The sequence below is a fragment of the Scomber japonicus genome, chromosome 13, assembly GCF_027409825.1.
Source record: "Scomber japonicus isolate fScoJap1 chromosome 13, fScoJap1.pri, whole genome shotgun sequence".
Classification (NCBI taxonomy): domain Eukaryota; kingdom Metazoa; phylum Chordata; class Actinopteri; order Scombriformes; family Scombridae; genus Scomber; species Scomber japonicus.
Genome location: NC_070590.1, coordinates 18,329,414 through 18,341,819, shown reverse-complemented (window position 1 = coordinate 18,341,819; position 12,406 = coordinate 18,329,414). Strand labels below are relative to the sequence as shown.

The following is a 12,406-nucleotide window of genomic DNA, read 5'->3' as shown; positions in this document are numbered from 1 at the left end:
AGACCCCCCCCGAGTCTGTATCAATCTCAGTTATCAACCAGAAAAAAGGTACAAAGACGTTAATTTCAAATGCTGACAATACAGTTCGACTCGTGAGACATTGCATGCAACTTTTTCATTTTGACAAGAGGAGTTTCTATTTTAACAGTGAGAAGCCTTGTGTGCCCCGTAGAAGCCTTTTCCGTTCCAGTCAAACAGTTCAGTGAAGAAAGTCAGATGTGAAGACGTCGTCCAACATTTTCGACTCCCGTTTGTACGGTACGGGCAAAAGTGACAGGAACACAGGAGTCGTACTGTTATTTACAAGCACAATTTTCACATCACTCTCAGATAGCTCTTGGCAAATACTCTTCATTGCAGTTAACACTTAAGACTATTGCACAAACTACAGCATTAAGACAAAAGGAAGTGAGTTATTTTCGTGGATTTTATGTGATCCTTCCCACCTTCATGCCCTCAGCCTTTGGCGAGGTTGATCAGTTTCATAAGGCTTTTTGATGTTTGTTTTTTTCATCTTTTCTTTCTTTTTTTTCAAAACTGGCTAAGAACAGACTTATCCTGCTGTGAGGAAGTCATAACAAAGACTTCTACATTTTGAGTTTCCCTGTGGGTAATAGAGGTGATGTAATACTTGGATATAAAAAGTTATAACTGTGAGTTATTATCGGTGTTGAGTGACAGTTTATATGAATCTATAAAAAGTGAGTATGACTCTACTCTTGGTACCTACCTCTATTTCATTGTGTCGATTCTAATGGCACTAACACTCAGACACTGCAACACTGTGGCAAAATCCACACAAGCATGTCACAATCGACTGCTTTTATACATTAATGTATGAATAATGCAGTGAGGTAAAGGATGGTAAGCACTGTTGTTACTACAGGTTTTGGTTTTCAAGAATAGTGCAGTGAGCTTCTTCGACCAGTCCGTACTGGGGCTACCAGAGACAGCTGGCTGGAAGTCATTTAGAGAGTTTTCACAGAGACAAAACATTTACACATGTAATCAGGGTTAGGGTAAGAGTTGGGGTCTGTTAGCTGGTGTGAATCAGTCTGCGCCTCAATTAGTAACCAGTTACAGTGATATTACATAAGAGAGTATCTCTTAAGCTCAGTGTATAATACAGTGTTTAGTGTGTATGCATGTGCATGTATGTGTACACTTCCTTGACAAGGCCCATATTACATTATGTCCCATGTCCACTCTGTATCTAGGACACAGCCAGGTTTAGTCATTGCTCAGGGATCCGTTTCAAATCTCATCTTCTCTGTGTCACCATCTCTGATTATATAATAAGAGCGCTAACAAGAGATTTTATACTTTCGCTCAAATCCCCTTTTGTCTCTTTTTTCTTTTTTGCTTCTTTTTTAATGATCAAGTCCGTCATGAAAAGTGGCTCAGTCGCAATAAAGGGACAGTTCACAGTTCAAAAGGCCGCTCTGGAAGACCTCTCCAACTTCAATAAAATGTTGAGAGGGGCCTTGAGTTCAGTCTGTCTTTCTTTCATTTTCTTTTGTTTTGTGTCCCTCAGCAGAGGGTCTTGAGTGCACCTGAAGCACAGAGGAGAGTCTGCATGGGGTAGGGAGGTGGGGACACCACTTCCTCAACAACCTGTTCTGGTCGGAAGCTAAATGGCTGCAGCTGAACTTTCTTCTTCAGGATCTGTCCGATCCCCATTGAGGGGAACTTGCTACGGTGTGTCGGACTGTCGGGATCACTGCTGCTGCTGTTGGACGGAGGACTAAATGCTGAGGTGGGGTTCAAAGGACTGAATGCGGACTTTGGGGGGCTGAAAGCTGAGCTACCTGGGGGGCTTCCTACAGTGCTGGGGGGGCTGCCACTGGTGTCAGAAGAACCGCCCCAATCTGAGGAAATGCTCTTCTTGGGCTGTGGGTTGACGATGAGGACAGGAGGACTGGGGATCGTAGCCTTCTTCAAGTATGAGGAGTCAGGTTGGAAAGCAGAGACATGGCGGGGCGGGGACAAAGTCCCGTTGGTCAGCTTGTACCACGGTGAAGCGGGGGTGTCCTCAATTTGCTCGGCTTTGGAGAGGGAGCCGAAGGAATGCATGCCGATCGGCGATGGCGCTGGTGGAGCAGGAATGTTGTGTTCCGGGCTTGTGTTAACTTGCGGGAGGGTGGCCAAGCGCCTCCGTTGCTGTGGCGTGTTAGGGAAGAGGGGATGGATCTCAAGATATTCCATCGAGGAAGAGGCAACAGTGCCGGGTGGTGCGAGAGGTGAGTTACGATGGCCGCCAGTTATGGCACGCAATAGACCTGAGGAGGAAATGAGAAGCTTTTTAACATTTCTGAAATACTGAATTTTGATGTTTGTCAAATATACATTTAACACTTTATTTTACACATCCATTCATTTTATACTAATTTCCTAGTAATTTGCAGGTAAGTAACAATTAATTTTTAGGACATTTCACAAAGAGGATTGTACTAATTGGTACAAATTATAAGAAAAAACAAAAAAGTGTTAAATTGGTAATAACCAAACTCATATTTGGGTTCATACATAATTTACTGACAGAAAATACTTTTTCAATGTGTAATTTTGTGTGTCAAATGATATATTAGCATTTTAGGTTTTTAATCATTTTTGTTTAACTGTTAATTAAAATGACATTTCATTGAAAGGGTTGTGTTATTTGGTTGTATACAGGAACATTTGGTATTTTGGAAGAATTAACCTAATATGCAGTGTGACACACAAAACTACATGCTGAAGACGTATCAACTTTAAACCAACTTAAAACTTTTTCTATTTTTTCTTGTAAAAATTTGTAAAAATGTCAGAAAAAATTAAAACCTACATATTACGTGGAGAATTTCCAGGAAATTAGAATAAAATTAAAGGAAAATGTTATCATCATTTGTAATAGTTTTTGCTCCTGCAGCCGCAACTGAAAACCCAAAAAAACTCTTGCACAATGTTGTGAGTGTACAGTTGTACTTGTACTTGTACAACAAGCTCATGTAAAAGTACAGGAACACACTGTACTGCGTGTAACTTTGAGAGAACCAGCCTGTCCTTACTTGCTGGATATGGAATAGCCTATAGACTTTCTCTATACCACTTGTAGACAAATGAGGAGAGGGGAAAGGAGCTTAGGCCTCAGCTTAGGCCTCGTCTGTCACTTGTAAGCTCTTCAAGGAATGTGATCTAACAGACTGTCTTCTTGTCATTCATTAATCACAGGCCTATTTTTTAAGAACTCAATTAACACCGCTGTGTTGTGAGAATACATTCAGTTTTAATCCAAATGAGCTCTGTTCTATCTTAGTCATTTTATCAAGTGTCAACCAGCAACTTTAAAAAGGAAAAAACAAGTGTTAGTGTTTTTCCCTACGATTACTGGTAACTTGTCCAAGATGGTTCCTCTCAGATGGATGGAAGAATGGGTGGTTGGTTGAATAGATTGAGGGACAGACAAAGAATGGGTCGATGGATGGATGGGATGGATGGATGGATGGGATGGATGGATGGATGGATGGATGGATGGATGGATGGATGGATGGATGGGATGGATGGATGGGATGGATGGATGGATGGATGGATGGTAACTACGTAAATGTGCGACAGGTCGCTGTAGTACAAGAACATGCGTGCTCAGTCAACCTACCCTGTATGAATAAAGGTAAATACAACAGAAAAAAAATAAATAAAGTGATACTTATTTAAAGTAGTGTATCTTATTTTCTTTTTATACAAATCTGCCCATGGTTTTTGTTCCGCACCACATGAATCCTCACCTGTTCTGTGTTTCTTCTCCTTGCTGGGCCCCTTGCTAACAGCCAGGTAGACAGGCGTCTGTTTGGGCGGTATGGTGAGCTTGTCGACATGCTTCCTCCACTGGGTCTGAAAGTATTCATTCTTCTGCTTTTCTCCTTTCTTTTTCTCCTGGAACTGCATCTCCTGAACACCCAGAGTAAATTGCATATTACAACAGCCCTTAGCACTGATCAACCTGTTGTGTAACCAAATTTCATTGGAAATCTTGCACAAGTGAGTGCAAGATTTCCAATGAAATTTGGAAACCCTTACAGGCATAAACACTGAACTAACATGAGCCTTTAGAAAATGTCTTTTAGAGGTGATTTCTTTTCTTAATATTTTATAAGCAGACTAAATCTTCATTAAGAAATACTTGTTTTTTGTTATTAAGAATGACTTCAGACAGGTGTTATCTGGGACCTCCTTACCCTGTACTCTTTAGAAAGCCTTTTCATTTTCTTGTTGAGGAGGAAGTAGACAGCCAGAGTATGGCAGGCGCGGTTGGTGAGGACAGCACTTAGCACCTCGCTATGCTTGTAGCCCATCTTCTCGGTCATATGCAGCAACACCGTGTGGTTTATTTCCTCAATGTGAATCCTGAATACATAAATGAAACACAGAGTTAAAAGAAAAATAAACAACATACTGCCGAAAAAGACTATCCCGGAACATTCAAAAAGGTACATGCGACCTTGGTGGATTTGTGTGAGTCTACCTGTTGAGGTACGGTGCCCCTGTGTTCTTGTTGGCCAGCTGTAGCCAGGAGTCAGCCATCACCTGATGAATATTGGGACGCTTGTTGGGATCAGGCTCAAGAAGCTTCTTCAGAAGGCAGATGGCAGCTAAGGGAGAGAAAATAAATATTCATATTCAATCTGCCACTGACATATAATGTTTACTGATAGTGAAACTAGGGCTGTAACTACTATTGATTTTGTTGGTTGAAAAAAAAAAGTAAGTCTATTGAGTTGACATCTACGAGACTGAACATTAATCATTTCTTCATTATCTAACACCTGGCAAACCACTCACGACTGTATTTGTCTTGACAGTGCCTGTACAACCATGAACTTGGCAGTCATCCCCTATTATTACACAACACAGATAAGATGATCCTGATATGTCATCAACTTGTTAATAAGCTCTTACATAAGTTGGTTAAGCCATCCGAATTTGCATATAAGCAACACTACTCTGCGGTATGCACTTCACTACTTTCAGTGAAGTCGATTACACACCTATCTTCACAGGCTTCTTTGTTTTTCAGGATTTCTTCATGATGGCTCGCACACAGATACTGATCCACTATATTTGATCCCACTGGTTATAATTCAATATGGTGAATTTGTGATAGAAGCCTAAAGCCTAAAATGACAGCGGGCAGACTTAAATACCATTGTCAGTAAGTGTTTTTAACACGCAACCAGTGACTTCTCTGGAACTCTTGATTAACAGGAAAGGTTAGATAAGCCTGCTGAGGAATTTAAACAAACACAGTGACGGTTACTTTTGTGATCCTGTTTGCTCATGCATGAATGTCTGTTCTCAATTTTTACATGTTGTTGTCCTCTGTTTAGACACTGATTGTCTTGAATTTACACAGTAAAGAAATACTACAGTGCAACTACTTTTAAGGAGAATGTTTTCCTCCCCCTCCCTCCATTTTCTTATTTTGTCAATTGCGTTGTGAGAGCCAGGTGGATAACCACACTAAAAGCTAAGCTAAGGTAATATCTGACAAGTGATTTTTCCCACAAGGAATATAACTAACAGAGCAACTTATTATCTCTACATTTCCATTTACCAAGACATCTGGAATTTTTATGATATTTGTCAACATACTTTCATTCTCACACGGGAAATCATAACCTGCAATTATCTATAGCGTGTCGGCTATTCATTCAGACTTCACTCTGATAACATTGATATATGAGTGGTGTCTTTAGGGTGTAGGAGTTGATGGATTAATATGTTGTTTCCCATAAAGCAACGGCTTGTCATCCACAAACAGGTGTGCATTTGTTATTTACCTGTGGAGAGTGAGGGAGGTAGAGGGTTCATCTCCTTGTCCACCATCTTTTGGTGCAGGGCTCGGAGACTGAAGGGCTCCACAGTGAACGGGAGAGTCCCAGTCAACATCGCATACATGTTCACACCACTGGAAAACAAGAATATACACAACTCAGCTCAGGGTGCACTTTATGTTTTACAACAATTTATGTAATTGCTGAGACGGAAACTACACTCACATGGACCAGACATCCACTTTTGGTCCATACTTCTTCCTGGAGAGCAGCTCCGGGGCAGCATAGGCTGGACTCCCACACTGGGTGCTGAATGGATCTGAGTATCCTAAGATGCCAGCGCAGTTACTCAGGCCAAAATCTGAGGGACAGAAGAGGTGAGTGAGTGTTGTCTCTGGGTTTATTGCGGTCTTTTCTGACATAGCGTTATTTAACTTGCCTCATCACAGTGTTAAACACACAAACAGAAGCAGATTAGCACTTTGGTGAGCGCGTGTGAGGGTTTTAACGGCATATTTAATTGCTCTTAACCCCTCACCGCGTGGGTAACACTCCAGCTGAGAAAATCTTACCATCAAAGACCTTCTTTTATTATTAACTTATCTTATCATGTTCTTTGCTGTGAGAATGTTTGTATTCATGAATGATTTTATGGAATTTTTGTATCCTAAATTTTATATGGGTGAGATTACAAAGAAGCACTGAGTGAGGATACAAATATGTTAAGAGTTACCTATGAGCTTTATGTTGTCCTGCTCATCCAAAAGGAGGTTTTCTATCTTCAGATCCCTGCAAGACAAAGAGAAAAAAAGGAGATGTCAATGCTTGCATAGTGTCTGTGTTTACATCAGATAACTTATCTAAGCCATTATCATCATACAATGCACAAGCAGGAGAGGTCAGTGGTAATCAAACCCCTCCCCATCGGCCAAAACACAGACACACATACCCCCCCAATGTGGGTCACGCCGGCCGATTTTTGGGGTCTATTGTGTACGTTCTGATCCCTACTTAGTCTTACAATCCTGTTATACAGCTATCTACATAGGCTATCTCACCACGGTAGAAATTTAGTTCCCAGGCTCTGAATGACAAAGAATGTAATATTCCCGGGAGGAGCTTCAAATCTGAAATTTGACTTAAAGATGCAGTATGATGCAATGCTTTTTACTGTATATGCAATAATATTTGAGAAATGTACTAGAATGACAAATATTCAATAATAATAATAATGATAATGCATTTTATTTAAAGGCGCCTTTCAAAGCACTCAAGGACAACTTACAAGGCACATATAACACAACAACAGTACATCAAACAATATAAATCAGGTAATATTTAGTACAAAGATAAAGAATATATATGAATGTGACTACAAAGTGCATTAGTACAATAAATAAACTGGTCATTTCACAGTGTTTGGAAAGCCAGCTGTTGCACTTAACACGTAAGAATATGTTTTATAAAATCATATTTATTTTTAAATACTACTCCCTGAGAAACTTCAGAGAGCATGGCACTGCGGTTATTGAGCAGACTGATCTGGTTATTGGTGGATTAACAGTAATGTGCACAGTATGGACTTAACCCACACTTTGAGAAAGAGGATCATGTCTGACTCCGAGATCTTAAAGTGAGCTTTACCCCTAAACAGCACAAAGCTCAAGCTACTGTTGGCAAAATCTAATTATTTCTGAAGTATTTACAGGGAACGCGTCCAAACTTTTGACTAGCACTGTATAAAAATTGCTGCTTGTGACATTAGAGATTAGTGTGTGTGTGATATGTTTACTGGAATTGTGCTAATTCAACCCTTACCTATGCACCACACCGGCCCTGTGTAGGTGTTCCACAGCCAGCACCAGCTGACGAATGTATTTCTGAGTCTCCCTCTCGTCCAGGCGTTTCTTGTCATAGATGCGGTTCATGAGGTTCCCACCAGGACACAGCTCCATCACTAGATAGTAACTGTTCTCCGTCTCAAGGATGTCCAGCAGCTGCGTGATATTAGGGTGGCGGATCATCTGTTGGATGTGGCCTTCCCTGCGCAGGTTCTTGGTCACATATGAGTCCTTCTTGGCCTTGCGCTTGTCGATCACCTTCACTGCCACCTGGAGAAATTGAGACAGGAGATGTTGTGATTAATATCCATGGAAAATGAAGCAGTGGTGCACCGCTGGGTTTTGGAGGGAGGGTTTCAGAGAGTTGTAGTGTAACAGGTGATGAGCTGTTCAGTCTCAGTTACAGAGTATATAACTCGACACTGACCTCTTCCTCACAGCTGCTCCCAATGTGGGGCAACCCAGGCGCTACAAGGCCCTGAGGCTGCAGGGGAGGGGGTGTGTGTGTGTGCACCATGTGTGTTGGAGGGGTTACTGAACCATCATAAACTAGGGGAAAAGCAAATGTTACACGATCTGTTAGGGGTGCTTAGGCCAAATGGACAGTTAATATTGTCCCATTTGCCTCAGAGTGCAGTTGTAGCTAAACACACATGACGAGCAGAGACAACTGCAAAGCCAAAACCAAGGAAGGATAAAGTAACATTTTCTGAGGCAGATTCAACAGACTTAGGAGAACAGATTCCCAGGCAGGCAGGCAGGCGTGTTAAGTTTTTTTCTGTAATTACTCATCCCATCCCTCATGTTTTTCTTGTCTGTGTTTCACTGCACAGAGGAGTAACCTGCAGAATGTCCTCATAAAAGTCACAGAATGTGTCCTTTTCCTCAATGACACCACTTTGCTTCCCTTACTAGTTAATTACATTCAATAACGTTCTCATCTACTCTATTTCATTCCCATGTCTCCTTGTGTACCGTCTAGACTGAGTTCAAGAGCATGGCTACCATATACTGCAAATCATCTCAAGGAGAGTCGTCCGACATGGAAAGACATAAAACTAATCACCATATCCATTAATGAAATGGTGAGGGCCAAAGTGTGTGTGTGTGTGTGTGTTCTCTTTCTTCTGTCCTTCAGCTTGTCTTTCTTTTTTACTTTTGTCCTTTCATCTCTGATAATTGATTCACCTCTGAAAACCTTTTTACTGCTGCTAATTAATACTTGTATGTACATATGCGCTGAGCTGTCACAATACAGTAATGAATGGCCTGTGTTTACGACAGGCAGTGTGGATAAGAGAAGTGGTTGCAGGGCATATATGGGGGGATGGGGCACTGTATTTACAGTATAGGCTATATGAGTAGAGGAGGTGGTGGGGGGGATGGGGGCCAGGGGGAGGGGTGCGCCCTGCCAGCGGGCTTCTGGGGGATTCAGTTGTTTATCAGGCTCCCCTCAGACAGAAAAGGGGGGGGGGGCAAGACAGGAGGGAAAGTGGGTTACAGACATCAAAAACACATGCGTATGACCTCCCAAGGCCCCTGACCATGCCATCACCATCTCTCACCTCTCCTTACTTTCATACCCCCTGCTATTAAACACACACGCCCAGTGTATCTTCACATCCACTGTGACTTTCTAGTGATGCTAAAAAAGGATCTGGGAGTCCTCCTCTATTCCCTTTCCCCCCTCACCACCCTTTTGCTTGAATAAACCCACTGCCCTCCGCTTCCTCCCAATGCCTGTTGGACCCCGTATGCCACTGAATGAGAGAGAGTAAGTAAAGGGAGAGCATGTGATGTGCTGGTTGTGTGATTGCCAGTGTTTGCATCATCCTCAACAAAGAGTGTGAGGAAAGCAGTGGATAGGAGCGGAGAGCGCCTTCTTTTTTCCTCACAGCAACAGAATGGAGGGGGTAAGATGAGCTAATCTTTAATATGCAACATTAGAATTTCAGTGACACACAAGCACACATTCAGTTGTACAAAAATACAAATAGACATGGGTGTACAACTAGGGAAACACAGGGAGAGGGAGGTACTTGTTTTTCTAATATGCTAATGTTCTGGCTGCTCTTCAAAAAAGCCTGGAGAGACAAAGGCAACCAATGGCCAATGGTAGCCCATATCAAAGCCCTGCGCTGGCAGAATCATAATGAGACTGGAGCCCATTTATCAACGACATGATTTCATATGCAAGTAGTAGCCCTGCTCTCTCATAGGCCGGGCAATTTCCCCCTCTTTCCCTATCACAGGCTTAGGCGCCTACTGCGGTGAGATCACCACCAGCAGCAGCAGACAAAGCAGAGGTTCAGGAAAGCCATGCAGCGCACAACTAGTCATCCAGCACATGTTGGTAAAACACAGACAGATCTCTCACACACACTAAAAGTAAATATTTTCACTCATGCCTGGCTAGAAAACAAGCCCTGCTGAGCATATAGCTGAGTTCAACAGCTGGTGGTGCAGAATGAGCTCATTAACAAAGCCTCCCATAGCAAACAAGGCTGATCACTTTCTCGGGAAGCTAAGCACTGATTAGTCAGTAAGACCTGTATTGACAGATTGTAAAACTCTTAATGGCTAAACTGTGCATATAAATAGGTGAATAGTTTTTTCTTGATTAAAATACAGCAGAAAAGAATGCATTTCCAAACAGGCATGAGCCAACTGACAGCTGACACTCCACTTAAATGAAATCTAAAACCACATCAGACTTCTTGTTGCATGCCACAGACTGTTTTAAATGGCTATTATAGTACAGTCAGAACAAACTATCAAGTTTTCTAAAGGAGGTAATTATTTCTCAAAAGTTAACTTTTGATTTAAAAATTACAATTGCAAAAAATGATAAATCAATATCAACTGTAGTAAATTACAAGTGCAATAAATCAATGATAAATCAATATCAGTTCTATTTCATCTGAAGGCATGTGGTAGAATCACAAGAAGCATTTCATTTAAGCAAAGTCAAATATTATACACACAATTTTACCAAACACTGTTGTTTAGCAGTTACATTTCCACTTTGTGACCACCGGAATATGCTTACCTTCTCCCCTGTCATGGCATGGAGACCCTCTCTAACTTTGGCGAACGATCCTTCTCCCAGCTTCCTCCCAATCAGATAGTTCCCGACCCGTTTGGTGTGGTAAAAGTTCTTGAGGATGTCTGCCGCAGGACTGCATAGTGATGCCGGGAGAATGCAGTCATTCCCGGCACTGTTTGGGGTTTTACCCTCGTATAACGCGTGGCTGTTGTCCACTACCATGTCGCTGTCAGCAACTGGCATCACAGCTCCCTTGTCAAATGTCTCCTTTTAACAAGGAGACAAATTACGCAGGTTTCCTCTCTCGCCCGCCTTACAGGCAGGTATTAAATGCTTACAACGTCCGGTACAGTGCGTAAAGTTCGATCTGTTTGCGTCTCGCCCCTAATAACAAATTAGGAAGATCGGAGCTTGCGCCACCTGTTCGGCCAAAGCATCCAGTGAGCGCACTCAGCAGTTTCCAAGACAAGGCTTGATTAGTGTGTCAGCTTAGATTTAAATGACACAGAAAAATGCCGGACTCAATCATGGAAAATTATTAACTGACGCAACCTGTTTTTAATACTCGAGAGTGCGTCTAAAAACAAACAAGTCTGAGGTAGGCTTTACTGTGCGTCCCTCCTCTAAGCCTGAGCGTCTTCTGAATGGTGTATGTGCAGGCAGCGTGGTTCTAGGTTTGAAGTGACTTTCCCGGTCATCAATGTGGGCGTTCCTTAGTGTGATGGTGAAAAAACACACACAGCCCCTTTGCTGTGTGGTGGTAGTCGGGTTGATTTTCAATCCAATGGGCGCAGGCGGGCGGAGCACATGTGAGCACACCGCTGCTCTGCCGTCTGGCATGGTGAGCTCAAAATATACATGTATGTGAACAAAGAATACATTTGTAGCCGGAAGAGAGACAGGCAGCAACACTGTCAGTACAAGTACATAACCATTTTCTTTAGTTACATGATTTCCAAATGTGATTTGACTGATGACATGAGCGCAGATTGCTGGTCACACCGTGCGCTTTGCGTCAGGCAGCCTAACAGTCCATTCATTTCCCTGACAGAGATGTACATTTCTAGTAGCAATAGTAAATGTTGTCTGTGAGAAATAATCAGTTTCATACAATACGCAACATATTTCAAACGGGAGGACTCTTGCCATTGTTTGTTTCAATATGATTTCGGGTGTTGCTGAACTTGGAGTTGTGCCAACAACAGAAAGTTGGAGACCCCAGCAGCTACACCAGCAGCAGACAAAGGGGCGCTTCCCACCTTCTACGCCGAGGTGTTCACTGGCCTAATTAACGTGGTGTTCATCATCACTCAAAGGAGGACACCTGCAGGGAGGGGCAACACTTGGATACATATTTTTCTTCTTGTATTTGGCTCCAGCTCAGGCTAAATTGACCTAATATGATTACATTATGATGAATATATGTTGTTTTCCTACACAGTGAACCTTCAAGGGTTGCACAAAATAACGAACACCTGTCAATTTAATGCAATCAATTAAAATAACGAGGTAATAAATACTACAGTGTGGAGCTTATATTTTGTCTCATGTTTTCTGTTAAAGATGTGTTTATGAGGCTGTATATTGTGGTGCTACTATATTAGATTTAACTGTACAGGTTTGCTATGTTTTGTTTTCTTTGTATGCATTTCCTAGATGGAGTGAGGAGTATGTATCCACACATGCACACTGCTAGACCACCTGCCCCA

General features: G+C 42.1%; 1 protein-coding gene across 1 annotated transcript; it reads right to left on the bottom strand.

Annotated features, from left to right (window-relative positions):
- Positions 1–1,530: 1,530 nt before the first annotated feature.
- hunk (hormonally up-regulated Neu-associated kinase) lies at positions 1,531–11,117 on the bottom strand. Its single transcript, XM_053331915.1, has 9 exons — positions 10,701–11,117; positions 7,629–7,921; positions 6,544–6,599; positions 6,036–6,171; positions 5,817–5,944; positions 4,502–4,628; positions 4,215–4,383; positions 3,765–3,927; positions 1,531–2,279 (listed from the first exon to the last, which is right to left on the bottom strand). The coding sequence occupies exons 1-9, from the start codon at positions 10,938–10,940 to the stop codon at positions 1,531–1,533; spliced, it is 2,061 nt and encodes a 686-aa protein (XP_053187890.1). The 5' UTR covers positions 10,941–11,117.
- Positions 11,118–12,406: the final 1,289 nt, after the last annotated feature.

What these genes read in the sequence shown, in the direction of transcription:
- hunk (XM_053331915.1), bottom strand. Translation starts at nt 10,940, where the DNA reads ATGCCAGTTGCTGACAGCGACATGGTAGTGGACAACAGCCACGCGTTA. An exon ending in AGGGCCGGTGTGGTGCATAG is followed by an intron (nt 6,600 to 7,628) that starts GTAAGGGTTGAA and finishes TTTGTCTTGCAG; the next exon opens with GGATCTGAAGATAGAAAACC. An exon ending in GGAGAAGAAACACAGAACAG is followed by an intron (nt 2,280 to 3,764) that starts GTGAGGATTCAT and finishes TTTCCTCCTCAG; the next exon opens with GTCTATTGCGTGCCATAACT.